Source organism: Scyliorhinus torazame, chromosome 6, assembly GCF_047496885.1.
Source record: "Scyliorhinus torazame isolate Kashiwa2021f chromosome 6, sScyTor2.1, whole genome shotgun sequence".
Classification (NCBI taxonomy): Eukaryota; Metazoa; Chordata; class Chondrichthyes; order Carcharhiniformes; family Scyliorhinidae; genus Scyliorhinus; species Scyliorhinus torazame.
In genome coordinates this window covers 4140931-4164702 of record NC_092712.1, presented here as the reverse complement: position 1 = coordinate 4164702, position 23772 = coordinate 4140931, and the positions used below count along the sequence as shown (strand labels likewise).

The 23772-nt window shown below is 49.5% G+C and overlaps 2 protein-coding genes across 5 annotated transcripts in view; both read right to left on the bottom strand.

Moving 5' to 3' along the window:
- Positions 1-23772, bottom strand: part of LOC140425665 (protein scribble homolog) — a gene marked incomplete at its 5' end in the record, with an annotated part of 1618068 nt that overhangs the window by 621486 nt on the left and 972810 nt on the right.
- The window catches only part of LOC140424651 (poly(U)-binding-splicing factor PUF60-like), a 136298-nt gene that overhangs the window by 17884 nt on the left and 94642 nt on the right, over positions 1-23772 (bottom strand). For all 4 annotated transcript variants that reach the window (XM_072507892.1, XM_072507895.1, XM_072507894.1 and 1 more), the window contains one exon: positions 4604-4745. In XM_072507892.1, coding sequence (XP_072363993.1) covers positions 4604-4745 — 142 coding nt within the window. The remainder of the gene's footprint in view (positions 1-4603; positions 4746-23772) is intronic.

Sequence of the window (23772 nt, the reverse complement as noted above, 5' to 3'; positions counted from 1 at the left end):
ACTGGGGAATGAGATGGATTTCCCTCACCTACACACCTGGTCACCTCTTCAAAAAAACTCAAATCAAGTTGGTCAGACATGACCTCCCCGTAACAAACCATGCTGACTGTTCCGGATTAATCCCGGTCTCTCCAAATGCAGATTCATTCAGTCTCTCAGAATTGCTTCCAATAGTTCCCCCACCACTGAGGTTAGACTGTCTGGCCTGTCGTTTCCTGGTTTATCCCTTCCTCCCTTCTTGAATAATGGAACCACATTGACTATCCTCCAGCCCCCAGCACCTCTCCTGTGGCCAAAGAGAAATTGAAAATTATTGCCAGCGCCCCTGCTATTTCCTCCTATGCCTCACTCAGCAGCCTGGGGTGCATTTCATCTGATCCTGGAGATTTCTCTACTGTTAAGCCTTCAGGACCACTCAGAACCTCCTCTCTGTCTATGTTAATCTCCAATTTTAACACAGTCCTTCTCCCTGATCTCTATACCCACACCGTTCCTCTCACGAGTGAACACTGACACAAAGTATTCATTTAGAATCCTGCCTACATCCTCCAGCTCCACACACAAATTACCCTATGGTCCTTAATGGGCCCTACTCTTTCCCTAGTTACCCTTTAACAGAATCACAGAATACTACAGTGCAGAAGAGGCCCTTCGGGCCCTCGAGTCTGCACCGCCGCAGGAAAGGCACCAGACCTGCCCACCTGATCCCATTTGCCAGCACTTGGCCCATAGCCTCGAATGTTACAACTTGCCAGGTACTCACCCGGGTACTTTTTAAAGGATGTGAGGCAACCCGCCTCTCCCCCCCCTCCCAGGCCGTGCATTCCAGACCCGCCTCTCCCCCCCCCTCCCAGGCCGTGCGTTCCAGACCCGCCTCTCCCCCCCTCCCAGGCCGTGCGTTCCAGACCGTCACCACCCTCTGGGTAAAAACGCTTTTCCTCAAAACCCCACCCTCAGCTTGAACGTGTCCCCCCCCCCTCGTAACAGACCCTTCAACTAAGGGGAACAGCTGCTCCCTATCCCCCCTGTCCATGCCCCTCAGAATCTTGTCCACCTCGATCAGGTCACCCCTCAGTCTTCTCTGCTCCAGAGAAAACAACCCAAGCCCCAACCTCTCTTCATAACTGAAATGTTCCACCCCAGGCAACATCCTGGTGAATCTCCTCTGCACCCCCTCCAGTGCAATCACATCCTTCCTGTAATGTGGCGACCTGAATTGCACCCAGTACTCCAGCTGTTTAACTCCAACATGACTCCCCTGCTTTGTAATCCATGCCCCGATTGATAAAAGCGAGTGTCCCATGTGCCTTTTTCACCTCCCTATTAACCTGCCCTTCTGCCTTCAGAGATCCATTTACAAACACGCCAAGGTCCCTTTGTTCTTTGGAACTTCCTAGTGTGGTGCCATTCATTGAATATTTCCTGTTAAATTGCTCCTGCCATGGTGTAACACCTCTCACTTTTCAGGGTTAAATTCCAGCTGCCACGTTTCTGCCCATTTCACCATCCCGTCGATATCTTCCTGTAACCCAAGACACTCGCTCTCACTGTTACCCACCCGGCCAATCTTTGTGTCATCGCAAACTTACTGATCCTGCCCCCCCACATAGTCATCTGTCGTTTATATAAATGATGAACAATAGGGGACCCAGCACGGATCCCTGTGGTACCCCACTGGACACTGGTTTCCAGTCACTAACGCAGCCGTCTGTCATCACCCTCTGTCTCCTACAGCTCAGCCAGCTTTGAATCCACCTGATCAGGTTCCCCTGCATCCCAGGTACATTTGCCTTCTTTATATCTCCCATGTGGGGCCTTGTCAAAAGGCTTTGCTGAAATCCATGTAAACTACATCAACTGCACTACCCTCATCTACACACCCGGTCACATGCTCAAAAATTCAATCGGATTTGTTAGACGTGACCTCCCTCTGACACAGCCATGCTGACTATTCCTGTTCAAACCTTGTCACTCCAAGTGGAGATAGATTCTCTCATAGAATCCCTACAGTTCAGAAGGAAGCCATTTGGCCCATCAAGTCTGCACCGACCCTCCGAAGCCCAATCCCCCGCCATTTCCCCATAACAACTTTTGGAAACACTTAGGGCAATTTATCACGGCCAATCTACCTAACCTGCACGTTTTTCGACTGTGGGAAGAAACCGGAGCATCCGGAGAAAATCCACACAGACAGGGGTAGAAAGTGCAAACTCTACACTGAGTCACCCGGGGTCGGAATCAAACACTGGCCCCTGGCGTCGTGGGGCAGCAGTACTAACCACTGTGCCATCACGTCACCCCAACAGCTAGCCAATTTTGATTCCTTATCCACCTGATCAGGTTCCCCTGTATCCCATGTGCATTTGCCTTTGTTGTCTCCCATGTGGGACCTTGTCAAAGGCTTTGCTGAAATCCATGTAAACTACATCAACTGCACTACCCTCATCTACACACCCGGTCACATGCTCAAAACATGATTCAAACCCGGGACCTCAGCGCTGCAGTCCCAGTGCTAACCACTGCGCCGCATGCCGCTCCGCTACAACCCTTCTTAAATAATGGGACCACATTCGCAATCCCACTAACCCTTAATGTATTTGCAAAACAACTTAGGATTTTCCTTTATTTTACCTGCTAGTGTCCTTTCATGTCCCCTTTTTGCTCTCCTAATTTTCTTTTCTTGATTGGAGCATGTCGGCCCGATACTCTCCCTATTTCCTTCTTGAATGCGTCCCACTGTTCTGCCACAGATTTGCCTAAAAGTGTCTGCTCCCAGTCCACTCTAGCCAAATCATATCTGATCTTCTTAAAATTGACCCCCCCCCCCCCAGTTTAGAACCTTGATCTGAGGCCCATCCTTGTCCTTTTCCATCCCAATCTTGAATCTCACGGAGTTCTGATCACCGTCTGCAAAACCCTCCCAGATTGATACTTCAACCACTTGTCCAGCTTAGTCACCGAAAAGTAAGTCCAGGACCGTCCCGCCCCCTCTCTTGTAGCTCCTTCTACGTACTGGCTTAAACAGGTCTCCGCAACACATTTTAAGAATTCCGCTTCCTCTAAATCTTTTACACTATGGCTATCCCAGTTAATAATGAGGAAGTTGAAATCCCCACTATCAGGACCCTATTACTTTTACACTCCTCTGAAATTTGCCGACAGATCTGCTCTTCTATTTCTCTGATTTTTAGGCGGCCTGTAGAAGACTCCCAGTGATGCGATTGCTCCTTTTGGTATTTAAGTTCTAATCATATTGAAGAGCTTTCTAAGATGTTGTCCCTCCGTACTGCTGTAATTGATCCCCTGATCAAAATTGCAACACCCCCTCCTCTTTTACCTCCCTCCCTATCTCACCGGAAGATCTGTATCCTGGAATATTGAGCTGCCAATCCTGCCCCTCTCTCAACCATGTCTCAGTGACAACAATAACATCATACCCCCTTGTTTTAATCTGTGGGCTCAATTCATCTGCCTTGTTCGACAGACTCCTTGCATCAAAATAAATACCATCCAATCTTGCCAAACTCCCTGGTGAATTAACTGGTCCAGACACACACTGCCTTCCTGACTCCCTTGCTGTCGCTTCTAATTCTGGCTGTGCATCTATCCCCGCTGAACCTTCTCTCAGGGTCCCAAGCCCCTGCCAAGTTAGCTTAAACCCTCCCCAACAGCACTAGCGAACTACCCCGCAAGGTCCCATTTCACTTCAGATGTAAACCATCCACCTTGTACAAGGCCCACCGTCCCCAAAAACGGTCTAATGTCCTGGAAATCAAAAGGCCTCCCTCCCGAACCATTTCTCCATCCATGCATTCATTTGGACTAACCTATTTCTATACTCTCTAGCACGTGGCACTCCACGGAATTAACCCAGAGATTACTACCTACTGGGCCCTGTTTTTTTAACTACTTCCTAGTTCCCCAATATTGCTTGTAGGAGCTCATCTCTTTTTCTGCCTATATCGTTAGTACCAATCTGTGCCACAATTTCCTCCCACAGTCCAAAGATGTGCAGGTTAGATGGATTGGCCATAAATTGCCCCTAAGTGTCTAAAAGGTTAGGTGGGGTTACTGGGTTACGGGAATAGGGTGGAAGTGAGGGTTTAAGTGGGTCGGTGCGGACTCGATGGGCCGAATGGCCTCTTTCTGCACTGTATGTTCTATCTGTTGCCCTCCCCCTTCAATTTGCCCTATAGCAATTCAGTGACATCCCTGACCCTGGCACCAGGGAGGCAACACACCACCCTCGAGTCTCTTTTGCGGCCACAGAAACCTCTGTCTGTTACCGTTACAATTGAATCTCCTACCACTGTAGCCTGACATTCTTCCTTTAAAGAAGAGATGCTTCAGGTACATCCAAGGTACCAAAAGAATGAAAGGTAAGGGAGTCAAAAAACAGGGCGTCTTGGTGACACCGGAGACTGAAATTATGATGAAACTGAAAAAAAAAAAAAAGGGTGAGGGATCCAGGTCAGGAGAACACTTCAGGCAAGAACCAAATCAAATAGAAGCGGTTGAGAGAGGAGATGAGGAGCAAAGCATTCCGAAAAAGACAGCTATGGTGTCTATTCTTTAGTTTTGAGAACCTTGATGTATTACTGACCTGTTATAACCCCTGGAGCTTGTGCTGCCATGACCGCCTGTGGTAACGCTCCCAGCGGCTGTGCAAGGGTAAGTGCCGGAGTAACCAGACCTGGAGCCGAGAGACCACTAACACCAAGCACTGCGGCCCCTGCTACAGCCTCCTGTCGGAAGGAAAATACAATGTTAGCAGAGAGTAAATTAATTCTTCCTACAGCTTGTACAGACTGCTACATTCCAGTTCAATTTCTAATTACTCAAATAGCACAGTCACAGCATCCTTAACATTGGAGGTTATAAACTGACGCTGAAACTGGCAAATGGATCGAGGAAGAACAGACCAAAATATTTCTGGTTCCAGATACTAAAACAAAGTGCAGGGTGTCAATATAAATGCAATATTGCGACTTCCGGTTGCAGCTATGTGGAGCTAAGTCGCACGTTCGGCAGCTCCTGCTAAAAACTGACTTTTAGGCTATTTTTAGGGCCCGTAACGGCGCTTGTTCGACGTTTCCCAGTGTGGGAAGGGGACGGCAACATTCCCCCGATAGTGTATGGAGTGGACCAGGAGTGGGGCGATTTAAAAAGTGGCATTGAAGCAAAGAAAGGTGCGAAGGAGGAGGATCAAGATGGCGGCGGGCGGAGACCAGGCAGCGTGGAGGCAGTGGGCGCAAGAGCAGCAGGAGCTTCTCCAGCGCTGTTTTAAGGAACTGAAAGCAGAGCTGCTGGAGCCGATGAAGGCTTCAATCGATAAGCTACTGGAGACCCAGACGGCCCAAGGGGCGGCGATCCGGGAGGTCCGGCAGAAGGTCTCGGAGAATGAGGACGAGATCCTGGGCCTGGCGGTGAAGGTGGAAGCGCACGAGGCGCTCCACAGGAAATGGCGGGTGAGGTTAGAGGAGATGGAGAACCGGTCGAAGTGGAAAAACCTGCGGATCCTGGGTCTCCCGGAGGGGCTGGAGGGATCAGACGTGGGGGCCTACGTGGTCACCATGCTGAATTCGCTGATGGGAGCGGGGGCCTTTCAGGGGCCCTTGGAGCTGGAAGGGGCCCAGCGAGCCGCCGCGGGCGGTGCTAGTGCGGTTCCACCGGTTTGCTGATCGAGAGTGTGTGTTAAGGTGGGCCAAGGAGGAGCGGAGCAGCAGGAGGGAGAACGCGGATGTCCGGATCTACCAGGATTGGAGCGCGGAGGTGGCGAAGAGGAGGGCAGGTTACAACCGGGCGAAGGCAGTGTTGCACAGGAAGGGGGTGAAGTTTGGTATGCTGCAGCCGGCGCGTCTGTGGGTCACCTATAAGGATCAACACCACTATTTCGAGTCCCCGGAGGCGTGGGCCTTTGTTCAGGCCGAAAAACTGCACTCAGACTAAGGGTCAGGGATGAGGGGTCGCGGTGGAGGGGTGGTTGGGGATTGTTGGGTTGTGTTTCGAGGGGGGGGGGGGGGGGGGGGGGGTTCTTTGATTTTTGGGGGTTGATTGGGCATTATTTTAATTAGGTCCACCGGGCAGACTCGTGGTTTGGGGGGCCGGGGGGGGGGAGACTGCTTGGGGGGTTGATGGTCGGTAGGGGAGATGAGGCCCCGCAAAGGGGGGGGGGTCGGTGGAACGGCGGGAGTGGCTGGGGTCAGGAGTCAGCTGACTTACGGGAGTGCAAGGGGGAGGGGGGGTGCAATGCAGCTTGGGGGGGGACCTAGCTGGGGCGGGGGGTGGGGAGGCCGGGTTGCTCCTGGAATGGCCAAAGGGGAGCTGGAGTTGGTAGAGGTGGTCAGGGCGGGGGTCTGCCACTGTGGGGAACGGGCCGTGCGGGCACGTGGCTGGCCTAGGAAGGGATATGGCTAGTCGGCAGGAGAGAGGGGGGAGTAGCCCCCTGATCCGGCTGATAACCTGGAATCTAAGGGGTCTGAAAGAGCCGATCAAGCGGGCCCAGGTGTTCGCGCACCTGAAGGGGCTGAAGACAGATGTGGCCATGCTTCAAGAGACGCACCTGAGGGTGGCAGATCAGGTAAAGTTGAAAAAGGGGTGGGTAGGGCAGGTGTTTCATTCAGGTTTGGATGCAAAACATCGGGGGGGTGGGGTAGTGATCTTGGTGGGGAAGAGTGTCGTTCGAGGCGTCGAGCCTTGTGGCAGACAATGGCGGTAGGTACGTGATGGTGGCAGGCTGCAGGGGGAGCGGGTGGTGTTGGTCAATGTATACGCCCCGAATTGGTACGATGCAGGGTTCATGCGACGTATGCTGGGCCGGATTCCGGACCTGGAGACAGGGTGTCTGATAATGGGGCGGGGATCCGACATTGGATCACTCTAGGTCTAGGACGGGCAGGAGGCCGGCGGCGGCCAAGGTGCTGAGGGGGTTCATGGACCAGATGGGAGGGGTGGATCCATGGAGGTTTGCGAGGCCGGGGAATTTTCATTCTTCTCCCATGTTCACATGGCCTACTCCCGGATAGACTTTTTTGTCATGAGCAGGGCACGGATTCCGAGGGTGGAGGATACGGAGTACTCGGCAATAGCCATTTCCGATCATGCTCCACACTGGGTGGACCTCGAGTTGGGGGGGGGAAAGAGGGGAGAGAAAGAGGGACCAGCGCCCGTTGTGGCACCAAGAGGTGGGGTTGCTGGCAGACGAGGAGGTGAGCGGGTGAGCCCGGAAGTGTATAGAGAGGTACCTGGAAGCTAATGACAATGGGGAGGTGCAAGTAGGGGTGGTCTGGGAGGCGCTGAAGGCGGTGGTCAGAGGAGAGCTGATCTCCATTAGGGCACACAAGGAGAGGGGGAAGAGAGAGAGGGAGAGGTTGGTGGGGGAGATGGTGAGGGTGGATAGGAGGTACGCGGAGGCCCCAGAGGAGGGATTGCTTAGGGAGCGGCGTAGCCTCCAGGCTGAGTTTGATTTGTTGACCACCAGGAAGGAGGAGACACAGTGGAGGAAGGCACAGGGGACGGTATATGAATACGGAGAAAAGGCGAGCCGTATGCTAGCGCACCAGCTTCGGAAGCGAGAGGCAGCTAGGGAGATCGGGGGAGTTAGGGATGGAGGAGGGAACACAGTTCGAAGTGAGGTGGGTATCAATGGGGTCTTCAGGGACTTCTACGAGGAACTGTACCGGTCTGAGCCCCCACTGGAAGAGGGAGGGATGGGTCGCTTCCTGGACCGGCTGAGGTTTCCGAGGATGGAGGAGGGGCAGGTGGCGGGGTTGGGGGCGCCGGTTGGGTTGGAGGAGTTGGTCAAAGGGATAGGGAACATGCAGGTGGGGAAGGCACTGGGGCCGGATGGGTTCCCGGTTGAATTTTACAAGAAGTATGCGGACCTGCTGGGCTCACTGTTGGTAAGGACCTTTAACGAGGCAAGGGAAGGGGGGGCTCTGCCCCCGACAATGTCCAGAGCACTGATTTCCCTGATCCTGAGGAGGAACAAGGATAACCTACAGTGTGGGTCATCCAGACCGATCTCACTCTTAAATGTAGACGCAAAGTTGCTGGCAAAGAATTTGGCCACGAGGATAGAGGACTGTGCGCCGCAGGTCATACACGAGGATCAGACGGGGTTCGTGAAAGGGAGGCAGTTGAATACCAATGTACGGAGGCTCTTGAATGTTATAATGATGCCGGCGGTGGAAGGGAAGGCGGAGATAGTGGCGGCGATGGATGCGAAGAAGGCCTTTGATAGGGTGGAGTGGGGGTACCTGTGGCAGGTATTGAAAGGGTTCGAGGAGGGGTTCGTCAGGTGGGTGAGGCTGCTGTATGAGGCACCGGTGGGGAGTGTGGCCACGAACAGGAGGTCAGAGTATTTCCGGCTTCACCGGGGGACGAGGCAGGGCTTTGCACTGGCGATTGAACCCCATACCATGGCGTTGAGGGAGTCGAGGAACTGGAGGGGGCTGGTGCGGGGTGGGGAGGAGCATCGGGTGTTGCTCTATGCGGATGATTTGCTGCTATATGTGGCGGACCCGGTGGGGGGAATGCCGGAGGTGATGAGGATCCTTAGGGAGTTTGGAGATTTCTCCGGGTACAAGCTTAATATGGGGAAGAGCGAGTTGTTCGTAGTGCACCCGGGGGACCAGGAGGGGGATTGGTGAGCTCCCGCTAAAAAGGGCAGAGAGGAGTTTCAGGTACCTGGGGATCCAGGTGGCTAGGAGCTGGGGGGCCCTGCATAAGCTTAACTTCACGAGGCTGGTGGAGCAGATGGAGGAGGAGTTTAAGAGGTGGGATGAGTTGCCACTCTCCCTGGCGGGTAGAGTGCAGTCAGTTAAAATGATGGTGCTCCCGAGATTTTTGTTCCTGTTCCAATGCCTCCCCATCCTGATCCCTAGGGCCTTCTTCAGGCGGGTTAACAGGAGCGTTATGGGGTTTGTATGGGCGCAGAAAACCCCGAGGGTGAGAAGGGTGTTCCTGGAGCGGTGTAGGGATTGGGGGGGGGGGCTGCCTAACCTCTGTGGGTATTACTGGGCCACCAACGTGGCAATGGTGCGTAGGTGGGTGATGGAGGGGGATGAGGCGACATGGAAGAGGCTGGAGATGGCATCCTGTGTGGGCACGAGCCTGGAGGCGCTGGAAACGGCGGCACTGCCGCTTCCTCCAACGAGGTACACCACGAGCCTGGTGGTGGCGGCTACCCGCAAAATTTGGGGGCAAAGGAGACGTCACAGGGGGGCGGTGGGAGCCTCAGTGTGGTCCCGGATTCGGGGGAACCACCGGTTTGTTCCGGGGAGGATGGATGGAGAGCTTCTGAGCTGGCACAGGGTAGGTATTAGAAGGATGGGGGACCTGTTTGTGGACGGGAAGTTCAGGAGCCTGGATGAGCTGGAGGAGAGGTTCGGGCTCCCCCCGGGGAACACCTTCAGATATATGCAGGTAAGAGCGTTTGTTCAGGTGGTGGAGTTCCCAACTCTTTTTTTCCCAATTAAGGGGCAATTTAGCGTGGCCAATCCACCTAACCTGCAGATCTTTGGGTTGTGGGTGAGACCCACAAAGACATGGGGAGAATGTGTAAACTCCACACGGATGACCCATAGCCGGGATAGAACCTGGGTCCTCGGTGCCGTGAGGCAGCAATGCTACCCACAGCACCACTCTCCCGATGATGGATAATACTGAATGAGCGCACCGTTATGGAGAGGCTGAATTTCAGAATATGTGCAACAGTGCTCCTGGCTTCCCTGCAGAGTTCTGTAAAGTAGAAACAGTAATCCCATCATTTAGGATCAGGGGGTTGGATAGGGTGGACAGTGAGAGCCTTCTCCCGCGGATGGATATGGCTGGCACGAGGGGACATAACTTTAAACTGAGGGGTAATAGATATAGGACAGAGGTCAGAGGTAGGTTCTTTACGCAAAGAGTAGTGAGGCCGTGGAATGCCCTACCTGCTACAGTAGTGAACTCGCCAACATTGAGGGCATTTAAAAGTTTATTGGATAAACATATGGATGATAATGGCATAGTGTAGGTTAGATGGCTTTTGTTTCGGTGCAACATCGTGGGCCGAAGGGCCTGTACTGCGCTGTATTGTTCTATGTTCTATGAAGAAAACAAATAGAAAACTACAGAGCTATTAGCCTGACATCAGTACCAGGGAAAATACTGGAATCTATAATAAAGGATGTGATAGCTGGACGTGAGATTGGGTATAGACCACATTACTTTCCATTCATTCATTCATGGGATGTGCACGTTGCTGGCTAGACCAGAGTTTATTGTCCCTCCCTAATTGTCCTTCAGGTTATAGAGTCATAGAATCATTACATCACAGCAAGACCCTTCGGTCCATCGTGTCGGCGCCGGTTAAAAACAGCCACCTAACTATTCTAACCCCGTTTCCCAGCGAGGCCCATAGCCGTGTCTGCCCTGGGATCGCAAGTGCCCATTGAAATACTTCCTAAATGTTCTGAGGGTCTCTGCCTCCACCCCCCTCTCAGGCAGCGAGTTCCAGACCCCCCCCCCACCCTCTGGGTGAAAAGGTTTTCCTCACATCCCCTCTAACCCTCCTGCCCCTCACCTTAAATCTCTGCCCCCTGGTCATTGATCCCTCCACTAAGAGGGAAAATTTCTTCCTGTCTACTCTATACCTCATTTAAGGAACCTCATGTTTAAACCTTGCTTTCCCCATTTAAATCGGGCTTTCCTGTGTAATCTCCTTCATGTTCTCTTATGCTGGATTCCACAATTCTGCAGACTTCGGTTTTAAACTGAAACAGCCCGGTACATGGTGCTATTTGAACTAGTCTGCAGACTGCCCTCAGTGCAGTGTGTTATCTGGCATAGTCCAGTTATGTTACATTTTGATGGACTTGGCTTGCAGCCAATTGGCTCCTCTGGAATCCTGGAGCTTGCTGGTTTTCTATTCTGATTGGTTGAAGGAGTTCCAGAACATTCTAGCAAAGGCAGATTCCATCTTGTCTTCAGTTCTGTTTCGACCAGCAGAGCAGCAAGGACATGGGTTGGAACCTGCTCTCTATCAGCTAAGACTGGCATTTAATTTCTGATTAAAAGACTGCAAGCTGTCTCTGTGGCCAGGTCAGTGAAAGCCTAAACTCTATTTGAAAAGCCGAGGATGGCAGTGCTGATATAGCTCTCTCCGGAGACCTCTAAAGATCTGGAAGTAAAAGCCTTTTCCTTTCTCTATACCCTGCAGCCAGGAAGCCTGCACAAGGTTCACACAAGCGTTTGCGAGGAAAATCCTCTTTTAAATTCTCAGGCAGAGAATTCTGAGCCAATCTGTTGGATGCCATTCAAGTGAAAATGACTCCCCTGAGGAAATTGTAGAGCCTGCAGGTTCTAACTGAAAGCACAAACTATAGAAGGCCTGATCCAACTGGTGGATTTCAACACTGAGTATTTATAAAATGACGAGATTAGCAAATGCTCATGTCCAAAAAGAACTGGGTGTACAAGCTCAATTTGCTAAAAGCTAGCATGCAAGAGGGGCTGGTTTAGCAGAGGTGGTTTAGCACAGTGGGCTAAACAGCTGGCTTGTAATGCAGATCAAGACCAGCAAAACGGGTTCAATTCCCGTACTGGCCTCCCCGAACAGGCGCCGGAATGGAAAAATACACTAGCCATAGTGCAACAAAGGTTCACCAGAGTCTGAGATGGCAGGATTGTCTTTTGAGAGACTGAGCCGGAGGTTAGCTTTACAAACATCAAGAGAACCAGTTCTCTCTTTACCATATTAAGAACCAAATACTGGAAGCATAAACAGGAGCACATCCTTGCCCTCGTCCCCTAATTCACCCCCTCATTAATGCCACAGCTGGTCACTCTGTAAAGATGCACTGAGGGCCTTGTATCTCTACCAGCCTGAGACTAGGGTGATTTACCTCTGCTCAAAGCCAGATCAATTTGGCTACCTAATTAACTAAATACAGCCACATTCTGACGGAGAGCTTACTTATCCCTGCATAAGACCAAATTTTAAAAATTGAAATCAACTTAAAACAGTAAATTTCAATTAAATGCTCAAAGCAAATAAAATTAGAATAAAACTCCCTCACTCACCAAATTCCCAGCTGTTCCCCCTGCAAAGTCACACTTCTCGCTATGTTCAAAGCTGAAGTCGATAGATTTCTAGATACCCAAGGATATGGGGATAGTGCAGTAAGATGGCGTTACGGTAGATCAGTATTGGTAAATGAAGGCGCAAGATTGATCAGCTGAGCGGCTCACTCCTACTCCCATGTTCCTATGGCCAACTGAGACGGTTACTGCTTACCTGGGTGTTGGTAAATCGGCCAGCCTGTGGCAGCCTACTTCAAAGACATTTGCTGCAAACAAATTTACAGCAATTTAACTTTGGTTGATGCTGGGTTTAGCCAATAGTTAACCTGCCCTGTTGGGGGAACGACACAAACAGGCCATTTGGCCAAACCAGTTGAAGCCAGTGTGTACGCGCCTATCCTATTTTTGCTCTTCTAAATCAACAATTGTAGCCCTCTATTCCCTCTCCCTCAAGTGTGGAGTTTGCACATTCTCCCCGTGTCTGCATGGGTTGCTTCCCAGTCCAAAGATGTGCAGGTTAGGTGGATTGGACATGATAAATTGCCCCTTAGTGTCAAAAAGGTTAGGTGGGGTGCTCTTTCCAAGGGCTGGTGCAGCCTCGGATTGAGTGGCCTCCTTCTGAGCTACAGGGATTCTATGGGAAGCTGTCTAGCCATCCCTCAAATACATCTATATGGTTCTAGCCTTCCCTCAAATACATCTATATGGTTCTAGCCTTCCCTCAAATACATCTATATGGTTCTAGCCTTCCCTCAAATACATCTATATGGTTCTAGCCTTCCCTCAAATACATCTATATGGTTCTAGCCATCCCTCAAATACATCTGTATGGTTCTAGCCTTCCCTCAAATACATCTATATGGTTCTAGCCATCCCTCAAATACATCTGTATGGTTCTAGCCGTCCCTCAAATACATCTATATGGTTATAGCCTTCCCTCAAATACATCTATATTGTTCTAGCCATCCCTCAAATACATCTATATGGTTCAATGTTACATCATCTCTAATAGTCATGTTTAGGTTGGTGGATGGGGGTACCAATCAAGTAAGCCGATTTATTCTGGATGCTGTTGAGCTCGAATGTTTATGAACTGCAGTCATCCAGGTATGTGGACAGTATTGAAGATGGTGGACAGACTGAGGAATCAGATGAGTTACTCACTGCAGGATTCCAAGCCTTTGACCTCCTCTTGTAGCCACAGTATTTATGTCTAGTCCAATTCAGTTTCTTTTTATTCATTTATGGGACGTGGGCATCACTGGTTAGGCCAGCATTTATTGCCCATCCCTAGTTGCCCTTAAGAAGGTGGTAGTGAGATGCCTTCTTGGACCGCTGCAATCCCCTAAGTGAAGGGACACCCACTGTGCTGTTAGGGTGGGAGTTCCAGGATTTTGACCCGATGGTGAAGAAACGCTGATATATTTCCGAATCGGAATGGCGAGTGACTTGGAGGTACCTCCTGTTGGTAGTGGTGTTCCCAGGTATCTGCAGCCTAAGGATTAATGGTGTGTTCCTGCAGGCCTGCGGCGGAGGGGTTGCCAGGAGGGGAGTTATTAGTCACTGGATTACTAGCCTTTACTCTTGTAGTCACAGTATTTAGATGGAAGGTCATTGATGGAGATGATTGGGCCGAGGACACTACCCTGAGCGACTCTTGCAGTGACGTCCTGGAGCCGAGATGATTGACCTCCAACCACCACAACCATCTTCCTTTGTGCCGGGTATGACTCCAACCAGCGGAGAGTTTTCCCCGATTCCATTGACTCCAGTTTAGCTAGGGCTTCCTTGATGCCACACTCGGTCAAATGCTGCCTTGATGTCAAGGGCAGTCACTCTCACCTCACCTCTGGCATTCAGCTCTTCTTTCCATGTTTGAACCAAGGCTGCAATGAGGTCAAGAGCGGAGTGACCCTGGCAGTACCAAACGGAGTGTCCATCAGCAAGTTATTGCTGAGTAAGTGCTGCTTGATAGCACTGTTGGTGACCCCTATCACTTTGCAGGCGATCGAGAAGGGACTGAAAAGATGCTAATTGGCTGGGTTGGATTTGTCCTGTTTCTTGTGTACAGGACACACCTGGGCTATTTTCCACATTGCTAGGTAGATGCCAGTGTTGTAACTGTACTGGAACAGCTTGGCTAGGGGTGCGGCAAGTTCTGGAGCACAAGTCTTCAGGACTATTGCCGGGATATTGTCAGGGCCCACAGCCTTTGCAGTATTCTTCAGCCATTTCTTAGTATCGCGTGGATATAATCAAATTGGCTTAAGAATGACATCTGTGATGCGGGGGACCCCCAGAGACCACTCGGCATTTCTGGCTGAAGATGGTTACGAATGCCTCAGCCTTGTCTTTTGCACAGATGTGCTGGGCACCTCCATCATTGAGGATGGAGATATTTGTGGAGCCTCCTCCTCCAGTGACTTGTTTAATTGTCCACCACCATTCACTGCTGGATGTGGCAGGACGGTGTTGTAGCTTCACCAGGCTGACTCATCGTTTTTCGGTATGGCTGATGTTGCTCCTGGCACGCTCTCCTGCATTCCTCATTGAACCAGGTTTGATCCCCTGGCCTGAGGGGTAATGGTAGCATGGGGTATATGCCGGGCCAAGATGTTACAGATTTGGATTTGTTTATTGTCACGTGAACCGAGGTACAGTGAAAAGTATTTTTCTGCGAGCAGATCATTTAGCGCATGAAAAGAAAATAAAATAAAAAGAAAATACATAATAGGGCAATACAAGATACACAATGTAAATACATAGACACCAGCATCGAGTGAAGCATACAGGAGTGTAGTATTAATCAGGTCAGTCTATAAGAGGGTAATAGCGGGGAAGAAGCTGTTTTTGTATGGTTGAGTACAATTCTGTTCTTGCTAAAGGCCCACAATGCCTCATGGATGCCCAATCTCGAGTTGCTAGATCTGTTCTAATTCTATGTCATGTATCACAATAGTAGCGCCACACAACACGATCCTCAACGTGAAGACCAGACTTCTGGTCACTCCTACCGAGACGGTCATGGACAGATGCATCTGTGTCAAGCAGATTGCTGAGGATCAGATCAAGACCCACGTGATAGTGAGATGAGGAATAAGGAGAGAGCATTTAAACATGTGGCTACAGGGATGGTGCAGGCGGGAGGGATTCAGATTTTTGGATAACTGGGGCTCTTTCTGGGGAAGGTGGGACCTCTACAGACAGGATGGTCTACATCTGAACCTGAGGGGCACAAATATCCTGGGGGGGAGATTTGTTAGTGCTCTTTGGGGGGGTTTAAACTAATGCAGCAGGGGCATGGGAACCTGGATTGTAGTTTTAGGGTAAGGGAGAATGAGAGTATAGAGGTCAGGAGCACAGATTTGACATCGCAGGAGGGGGCCAGTGTTCAGGTAGGTGGTTTGAAGTGTGTCTACTTCAATGCCAGGAGTATACGAAACAAGGTAGGGGAACTGGCAGCGTGGGTTGGTACCTGGGACTTCGATGTTGTGGCCATTTCGGAGACATGGATAGAGCAGGGACAGGAATGGATGTTGCAGGTTCCGGGGTTTAGGTGTTTTAGTAAGCTCAGAGAAGGAGGCAAAAGAGGGGGAGGTGTGGCGCTGCTAGTCAAGAGCAGTATTACGGTGGCGGAGAGGATGCTAGATGGGGACTCTTCTTCCGAGGTAGTATGGGCTGAAGTTAGAAACAGGAAAGGAGAGGTCACCCTGTTGGGAGTTTTTTTATAGGCCTCCTAATAGTTCTAGGGATGTAGAGGAAAGGATGGCGAAGATGATTCTGGATATGAGCGAAAGTAACAGGGTAGTTATTATGGGAGACTTTAACTTTCCAAATATTGACTGGAAAAGATATAGTTCGAGTACAATAGATGGGTCGTTTTTTGTACAGTGTGTGCAGGAGGGTTTCCTGAAACAATATGTTGACAGGCCAACAAGAGGCGAGGCCACGTTGGATTTGGTTTTGGGTAATGAACCAGGCCAGGTGTTGGATTTGGAGGTAGGAGAGCACTTTGGGGACAGTGACCACAATTCGGTGACGTTTACGTTAATGATGGAAAGGGATAAGTATACACCGCAGGGCAAGAGTTATAGCTGGGGGAAGGGCAATTATGATGCCATTAGACGTGACTTGGGGGGGGATAAGGTGGAGAAGTAGGCTGCAAGTGTTGGGCACACTGGATAAGTGGGGCTTGTTCAAGGATCAGCTACTGCGTGTTCTTGATAAGTATGTACCGGTCAGGCAGGGAGGAAGGCGTCGAGCGAGGGAACCGTGGTTTACCAAGGAAGTGGAATCTCTTGTTAAGAGGAAGAAGGAGGCCTATGTGAAGATGAAGTGTGAAGTTTCGGTTGGGGCGATGGATAGTTACAAGGTAGCGAGGAAGGATCTAAAGAGAGAGCTAAGACGAGCAAGGAGGGGACATGAGAAGTATTTGGCAGGAAGGATCAAGGAAAACCCAAAAGCTTTCTATAGGTATGTCAGGAATAAGCGAATGACTAGGGAAAGAGTAGGACCAGTCAAGGACAGGGATGGGAAATTGTGTGTGGAGTCTGAAGAGATAGGCGAGATACTAAATGAATATTTTTCGTCAGTATTCACTCAGGAAAAAGATAATGTTGTGGATGAGAATGCTGAGCCCCAGGCTAATAGAATAGATGGCATTGAGGTACGTAGGGAAGAGGTGTTGGCAATTCTGGACAGGCTGAAAATAGATAAGTCCCCGGGACCTGATGGGATTTATCCTCGGATTCTATGGGAGGCCAGGGAAGAGATTGCTGGACCTTTGGCTTTGATTTTTATGTCATCATTGGCTACAGGAATAGTGCCAGAGGACTGGAGGACAGCAAATGTGGTCCCTTTGTTCAAAAAGGGGAGCAGAGACAACCCCGGCAACTATAGGCCGGTGAGCCTCACGTCTGTAGTGGGTAAAGTCTTGGAGGGGATTATAAGAGACAAGATTTATAATCATCTAGATAGGAATAATATGATCAGGGATAGTCAGCATGGCTTTGTGAAGGGTAGGTCATGCCTCACAAACCTTATTGAGTTCTTTGAGAAGGTGACTGAACAGGTAGACGAGGGTAGAGCAGTTGATGTGGTGTATATGGATTTCAGCAAAGCGTTTGATAAGGTTCCCCACGGTAGGCTATTGCAAAAAATACGGAGGCTGGGGATTGAGGGTGATTTAGAGATGTGGATCAGAAATTGGCTAGCTGAAAGAAGACAGAGGGTGGTGGTTGATGGGAAATGTTCAGAATGGAGTACAGTCACAAGTGGAGTACCACAAGGATCTGTTCTGGGGCCGTTGCTGTTTGTCATTTTTATCAATGACCTAGAGGAAGGCGCAGAAGGGTGGGTGAGTAAATTTGCAGATGATACTAAAGTCGGTGGTGTTGTCGATAGTGTGGAAGGATGTAGCAGATTACAGAGGGATATAGATAAGCTGCAGAGCTGGGCCGAGAGGTGGCAAATGGAGTTTAATGTAGAGAAGTGTGAGGTGATTCACTTTGGAAGGAATAACAGGAATGCGGAATATTTGGCTAATGGTAAAGTTCTTGAAAGTGTGGATGAGCAGAGGGATCTAGGTGTCCATGTACATAGATCCCTGAAAGTTGCCACCCAGGTTGATAGGGTTGTGAAGAAGGCCTATGGAGTGTTGGCCTTTATTGGTAGAGGGATTGAGTTCCGGAGTCGGGAGGTCATGTTGCAGCTGTACAGAACTCTGGTACGGCCGCATTTGGAGTATTGCGTACAGTTCTGGTCACCGCATTATAGGAAGGACGTGGAGGCTTTGGAGCGGGTGCAGAGGAGATTTACCAGGATGTTGCCTGGTATGGAGGGAAAATCTTACGAGGAAAGGCTGATGGACTTGAAGTTGTTTTCGTTGGAGAGAAGAAGGTTAAGAGGAGACTTAATAGAGGCATACAAAATGATCAGGGGGTTGGATAGGGTGGACAGTGAGAGCCTTCTCCCGCGGATGGATATGGCTGGCACGAGGGGACATAACTTTAAACTGAGGGGTAATAGATATAGGACAGAGGTCAGAGGTAGGTTCTTTACGCAAAGAGTAGTGAGGCCGTGGAATGCCCTACCTGCTACAGTAGTGAACTCGCCAACATTGAGGGCATTTAAAAGTTTATTGGATAAACATATGGATGATAATGGCATAGTGTAGGTTGGATGGCTTTTGTTTCGGTGCAACATCGTGGGCCGAAGGGCCTGTACTGCGCTGTATTGTTCTATGTTCTAAGTATGTTTTTCACTTTTGTTGGTTCCCTCTCCACCTGCCAGCTCAGCTTGTAATGATACTACTGAGCCACTCTTGATGATGGACATTGAAGTCCCCCACCCAGAGTACATTCTGCGTCCATGCCACCCTCAGTGCTTCCTCCAAGTGGTGTTCAACATGGAGGTGGTACTGATTTGCCAGCTGTGGGGAGTTAGTACATGATACTGGTACATGGATACAAGGGAACAGGCCTTCTTGGACTGGGTGTTGTGCAAAGATTTTGGATTCGTTGGCAATCTAGTTGAGAGAATCTTTGGGAATAAGTGACCATAAAATGATGGAATTCTTTATCAAGGTGGATAGTGAGATAGTTGATTTGAAAACTAGGGTTCTAAACCTCAATAAAGGTAACTGATGGTATGAGGCATGAGCTGGCTGTGACGGACTGGGAAACATTACTGAAAGGAAGGACAGCGGACAGGCAATGGCAGCATTCACGGAACGACTAGGTGAACTCCAGAAGTTGTTTATTCCTATTTGGTGCAATAGATAGGGAACTGTGGCCAATGGCTCACAAGGGAAATTAGAGACAGTATTAGATTCAAAGAAGAGGAATAAAATTAGCAAGAAAAAGCAACAGACCTGAGGATAATAATAATAAATCGCTTATTGTCACAAGTAGGCTTCAAATGAGGTTACTGTGAAAAGCCCCTAGTCGCCACATTCCGGCGCCTGTTCAGGGAGGCTAGTACGGGATTGAGAATAGTTTAAAATTCAGCGAAGGCAGACCAAGGGATTGATTAAGGGGAAAATATCATTTGAAAGTAAACTAGCGGGAACATAAAAACTGACTGCAAAAGTAGGTATGTAAAGAGAAAAAGATTAATAAAAACTAATGTTGGCCCCTTACCGTCAGAAACGGGAGAATTCATAACAAGAAATGTCTGAGGAACTAAAATTGTACTTTGCTTCTGTCTTCACAAAACATGAATAATGTACCAGAAGTTCGGAGAAGCACAAGTTTAGTGTGGAGCTGAAGGAAATTAGTATTAGTAAAGAAATGGTTTGGGGGAAATTAATGGGAATGAAGGTGGACAAATCTCCAGGGCCGGATAATCTTCGTCTCAGAGTATTTAAGGAAATGGCCGTCAAAGTAGTAGATCCATTGGCGGTCATTTTCAAAAATTCTTTGGATTCTGGAATGGTTCCTACAGATTGGAGGGTAGCTAATGTAACTCCACTTTTCAAAAAAGGGAGGAAGAGAGAAAACAGGGACGTATAGACCAGTGAGCCTAATGTCGGTAGTGGGAAGTTGCTGGAGTCCATTATCAAGGATTTCATAGCACAGCATTTGGAAAGCAGGGGTGTAATCAGACAAAGTCAGCATGTATATACGAAAGGAAAATCATGCTCGACAAATCAACTGGAATTCTTTGAAGATTGGCCAGGGAGAACGAATGGATGTGGTTTATTTAGATTTGCAGAAGGCTTTCGGCCAAGTTGTACATAGCAGATTGATAAATAAAGTTATCGCGCACGGGATTATGGGTGGTGTCTTGCGATGGAGAGAAAGCTGTTCAGCAGACAGGAAGCAAAAAATTTGAATGAATGGGTCTTTTTCTGATTGGCAGGCAGTGACTAGGGGGGGTACTCCAGCGATCTGTGCTGTTCACATGATCGGGCGGCATGGTAGCACAGTGGTTAGCACCGCTGCTTCACAGCACCAGGGTCCCAGGTTCAATTCCTGGCTTTAGTCACTGCCTGTGCGGAGTCTGCACGTTCTCCTAGTGTCTGTGTGGGTTTCCTCCGGGTGCTCCGATTTCCTCCCACAAGTTCTGAACGACGTGGCTTGTTAGGTGAATTGGACATTCTGAATTCGCCCTCAGTGCACCTGAACATGTGCCGGAATGTGACAACTAGGGGATTTCCACAGTAACCTCATTTTGGTGTTAATGTAAGCCTGCTTGAGAACCTCTGGCCATGGCGTTGAGAGACTCCAGGAAATGGAGAGGGGTGATTAGAGGGGGAGAAGAACACAGAGTCTCGTTATACGCGGATGACCTATTGTTATACGTGTCGGACCCAGCGGGGGGGGATGATAGAGGTTATGCAAATTTTGAGGGGGTTCGGGGATTTCTCGGGGTATAGGTTAAACATGGGGAAGAGTGAATTATTTGTGATACATCCAGGGGACCAGAGTAGAGAGATAGAAGGCTTGCTTCTAAGGAAAGTGGAAAGAAACTTCCGATACCTGGGGATTCAGATCGCTAGGAGCTGGGGAACCTTGCACAGACTTAATCTGACACGGTTGGTAGAACAAATGGAGGAGGACTTCAAGAGGTGGGACATGCAGCCTCTATCGCTGGCGGGCAGGGTGCAAGCAATTAAGATGATGGTCCTCCCGAGGTTCTTATTTGTATTTCAATGTCTCCCTATACTAATCACGGAGACCTTTTTTAATAAAATAGACAGGAGCATCACGAGCTTCGTGTGGGCAGGGAAAGTTCAGAGAGTAAGGAGGGGGTTCCTTCAGCGTAGTAGGGACAGAGGAGGATTGGCACTACCAAACTTGGGCGATTACTATTGGGCCGCCAATGTGGCAATGATACGTAAATGGATGATGGAGGGTGAGGGAGCGGCGTGGAAAAGACTGGAGAGAAAGTCCTGTAAAGGGACGAGTTTAGAGGCGCTGGTGACGGCGCTGCTACCGATCTCACCTAAAAAGTTTACCACGAACCCGGTGGTGGCGGCAACATTGAATATCTGGGGACAGTGGAGGCGACAGAGAGGGGTGCGGGGAGCCCTGGTGGGGTCCCCAATCAGGAACAATCATAGGTTCACCACAGGAAGAATGGATGGAGGATTTCAGAGCTGGTACCAGTTGGGAATTAGGAGGGTGGGAGATTTATTTATAGATGGGACTTTTGCGAGCTTGGGAGCATTGGAGGAAAAGTATAAGTTGCCCCGGGGAAATTTCTTGAGATATATGCAGGTGAGGGCGTTTACTAGACAACAGGTGAGGGAATTTCCGTTGCTCCCGACACAGGGGATACAGGACAGGGTGCTTTCAGGGGTGTGGGTCGGAGAGGGCAAGGTGTCAGAGATTTACCGAGAGCTGAGGGAAGAGGGGGAGGAGTCGGTGGGCGAACTAAAAGGAAAGTGGGAAGAAGAACTAGGGGAGGAGATAGAGGAGGGTATGTGGGCTGATGCCCTAAGCAGGGTAAATTCCTCTTCCTCATGCGCCAGGCTTAGCCTGATTCAATTTAAGGTGCTACATAGAGCACACATAACGGGAGCAAGATTGAGCAGGTTCTTTGGAGTGGAGGACAAATGTGGGAGGTGTGGCGGGAGCCCGGCAAACCACGCACATATGTTTTGGGCGTGCCCGGCACTGGAAGGGTATTGGAAGGGAGTGACGGGAGTGATTTCGCGGGTGGTGAAGGCCCGGGTCAAACCAGGCTGGGGGTTAGCTCTATTTGGAGTTGCGGAAGAGCCGGGAGTGCGGGAGGCGAATGAGGCCGACGTTGTGGCCTTTGCGTCCCTAGTAGCCCGGCGCAGGATCCTACTCATGTGGAAGGAGGCGAAAGCCCCCGGACTGGAGGCCTGGGTAAATGATATGGCGGGGTTCATTAAACTGGAGCAGATAAAGTTTGCCCTGAGAGGATTGGCCCAAGGGTTCACCAGGCGGTGGCAGCCATTTCTCGACTACCTAGGGGAAAGTTAGAGGGAAGACAGATGACCAGCAGCAGCAACCCAGGGGGAAGGGGGGGGGGGGGGATTTAGTTTAGTTTAGGTCAAAGATAAAGAGGTTTTGTTACTTGTGTATTGTTAAAAATGTCTGTATTGTTATTGTTGCGTTTGCTTTGTAAGAGGGGAAAAATTGTTTGGGAAAAAATTTTCAATAAAACATTAAAAAAAAAAAATGTAAGCCTGCTTGTGACAATAAAAAGATCATGTTATCCATTTCGGGAGCAAAATAGAATCGTAGAATTTAGTGCAGGAATAGGCCATTCAACCCATCGAGTCCGAATCGGAATAGGCAGGCAGATTATTATTTGAATGGACGTAAATTGAGAGAGGCGGATACTCAGCGAGACCTTGGTGTCCTCGTGCATCAGTCACTGAAAGTAAGCTCGCAGGTACAGCGGCAGTAAAGAAGGCAAATGGTATGTTGGCCTTCATAGCGAGAGGATTTGAGTAGAGGAACGAGAGAATTGAACTGATTAGATTGCTTGACAGGGAGCCAGTGCGTACTCTCATTGTCCCAGAATACTGTCTGCTTTATGAACTGCTCTCTTCTCCTGTCCTGCCACCTTCAATAATCTCTGCAGATACACCCAGGTCTCTCGGCTTCTACACCCCTGAAGAATTTTATGTTGTCTCTCAATGTTCTTCCTTCACACTCCTCATTGAACTTCACCTTCCACCCATCTGCCCAATCTACCAACTTATCCATGTCCTTGTGAAGTTCTACACTGCCCTCCTCAGTTTATAATACTTCCACGTTTATCATCCACAATCGTTGAAATTCTGCCTGCAAGACAATGGCAAAGGGACAAAAATCAGATCCTTGCTACCTTGGAGTAAGACGGCATGGCCTTGCATCACCTGGGCATATCATTTAACCAGGCTGTGTGGATCTCACCCAATCAACTGGAAGGGTTCAGCTGGAGATGGGTTTTGCAGCCTATGGAATAGAGGCCACTGAACTGCAGAGTAGCAGCCTGCATAATGGGCATCACAGTGCAGGAGAGGCCATTCAGCCCATCGAGTCTGCACTGACCCATGAAAGGCCCTGACCTGCCCACCTAATCCCACTTGCCAGCACTTGGCCCATAGCCTTGAATGTTATGATGTGCCAGGTACTCATCTAGCTCCTTTTTAAAGGATGTGAGGCATCCCGCCTCTACCACGCTCCCAGGCCGTGCATTCCAGACCGTCACTTTTCTCAGAGTAAAAACCTTTTCCTCAAATCCCCCCTAAACCTCCCACCCCTCACCTTGAACTCGTGTCCCTCTTAAAAGGCCGTTCAACGAAGGGGAACAGCTGCTCCCTATCCACCCTGTCCATGCCCCTCAATCTTGTACACCTAACTTTGCGCAGGTCAAGGAGACACAACCTGAGTGAGACACATCCAGAGTGGGAATTGAAACTTGGTAATTTGGTGCAGTGAAGTAATCAGGAAAGGGAGAGAACCAGAGAGCATCCTGGGAAGCTAAGACATTTTTATTTTGTGTTGTGTGGGGGGGACGGGACTGAAGTGACATCACAGTAAAGCTGTGACCTGATTGGCTGGTTGGGAAACTACACTAAATTGAAAGATTAAACATTGTTAAACTAATTAAACATAATTACTTAATCATAATTTAGAGGGGTATCCAAGCCAGAGATCAGAGAGCACTGTATTTAGCTTTCATATTTATAGTAGAAATCTAGTGCTAGGAAACATATAGTGAACAGTAACGTAAAAATTTTTT